The sequence below is a fragment of the Microtus ochrogaster genome, chromosome 2, assembly GCF_000317375.1.
Source record: "Microtus ochrogaster isolate Prairie Vole_2 chromosome 2, MicOch1.0, whole genome shotgun sequence".
Classification (NCBI taxonomy): Eukaryota; Metazoa; Chordata; class Mammalia; order Rodentia; family Cricetidae; genus Microtus; species Microtus ochrogaster.
In genome coordinates this window covers 21,376,559-21,378,238 of record NC_022010.1, presented here as the reverse complement: position 1 = coordinate 21,378,238, position 1,680 = coordinate 21,376,559, and the positions used below count along the sequence as shown (strand labels likewise).

At 49.1% G+C, this 1,680-nt stretch overlaps 2 protein-coding genes across 4 annotated transcripts in view; both read right to left on the bottom strand.

Annotated features, from left to right (window-relative positions):
* Positions 1-1,680, bottom strand: part of Orai2 (ORAI calcium release-activated calcium modulator 2) — a 40,372-nt gene that overhangs the window by 8,876 nt on the left and 29,816 nt on the right. For all 3 annotated transcript variants that reach the window (XM_026784955.1, XM_005344592.3, XM_026784962.1), the window contains exon 2: positions 288-525. In XM_026784955.1, the coding sequence (XP_026640756.1) occupies positions 288-512 (225 nt within the window). In that variant the 5' untranslated portion in view covers positions 513-525. The remainder of the gene's footprint in view (positions 1-287; positions 526-1,680) is intronic.
* Positions 454-1,680, bottom strand: part of Prkrip1 (PRKR interacting protein 1) — a 37,004-nt gene continuing 35,777 nt past the window's right edge. Inside the window, exon 6 of the mRNA XM_026784973.1 lies at positions 454-525. Coding sequence (XP_026640774.1) covers positions 509-525 — 17 coding nt within the window. The 3' untranslated portion in view covers positions 454-508. The remainder of the gene's footprint in view (positions 526-1,680) is intronic.

Sequence of the window (1,680 nt, the reverse complement as noted above, 5' to 3'; positions counted from 1 at the left end):
GAGAGAGAGAGAGAGAGAGAGAGAGAGAGAGAGAGAGAGAGAGAGAGAGAGCGAGCGAGCAGGCACACATATGCTGTGGAGGTCAGAAGACAACTTTCCCCTACTTGGATCTCTCCTTCCACTGTGGGTTCTAGGGAATGAACTCAGGTTCTCATGTTTTCCTCCACTTTCTTCGCAGAGCTGGGTTTCTATCATGGTTAGGAGAAGTGCTCCCTGGAGCACTACAAGACCTCAGGAAACTCATTTGCTGGGACTATATTCGCCCAGTCCCCCACCCTTACACTCACCATGGCGAAGCCAGAGAGGAGGGCGGAGGTCCTGCTGGAGGCTTTCAGTTTGGCCCTGCTCAGGTACAGCTTCCTCCAGGACAGCGCCTGCACCGAATGGTGGTTGGAGGTGACCAGTTCCAGGTAGCTGCGCCGGACCCAGTCGCGGTAATCCATACCCTTGTGGCCGGGCTCAGGGCAGGCAGGGGTGGAGGGGTCCATGGGCACATTCAGCTCTGCACTCATGGTGGGAACCAGGCTGGAGGAGGGAAGACAGGTCATGTTAGAGCATCTGAGGTGGTTCTTGTGCAAAACCCAGAGTCTGAGGCCTTTTGTGGTTTTTGTTTTTTAAATATATATTACTACTTCTTATTCCAAGTGGGAAGGACCCACTTTTTTAAAAATGTATTTTTAATGTATTGTGCCCGCATGAGGGTGTCGGGTACCCCAGAACTAGAGTTACAGACAGTTGTGAGTTCCCATGTGGTACTATTTCCTATCTATGTGTGCGTGCCTTTGTCAGTGTATGTGCACATGTGTACATGTGTGTGGTACATGTGTGCACATGTGTGCACGTGTGTGTGTACATGTGTGTGTACATGTGTGTGTGTGTGTGTGTGTGTGTGTGCACCACATGGCTCTCTGGGACCAAACCTCAGTCATCACAATTGCCAGCATCTTGCTAGCCCTGCAAAGAGCCAAAATCTCACTTCTCTGATGTGGGTTCCCCTCTGTATGATGTGAATACCATTGGTGAATAAAGAAGCTGCTTTGGACCTATAGCAGCGCAGAACGTAGCTGGGTGGGGAAAACTAAACTGAATGCTGGGAGAAAGGGCGGAGTCAGAGAGAAGCTATGTGGCCCTCCGAAGATAGATGCCGGAACTTTTCCTGGTAAGCCACAGCCATGTGGCGATACACAAATTAATGGAGATGGGTTAAATTAAGATATAAGTGTTAGCCAATAAGAAGCTAGAGCTAATGGGCCAAGTAGTGTTTTAAGTAATATAGTTTCTCTGTGATAATTTCGGGGTTGAGCAGCCAGAAACCAAGCGGCCTTTCAACAACAAACTGGTGCTCCAACGTGTGCTATCTAAATCCACATAAAACCTGAGAGGGCTTGGAAAGGAATTCTAGACACTAAAAAACAAAGTTTAGCTGAATTTATTTTCCTGAATGGGCTTTGCTAGGTGGCAGCACACTGCAGCTCCTTTACAAGAGGTTTTCCTGATTCAGTGGTAGCAGAAAAAGTCACAGTTTTGAGCCGGGCGGTGGTGGCGCACGCCTTTAATCCCAGCACTCGGGAGGCAGAGGCAGGCGGATCTCTATGAGTTCGAGACCAGCCTGGTCTACAGAGCTAGTTCCAGGACAGGCTCCAAAACCCACAGAGAAACCCTGTCTCGAAAAAGAAAAAA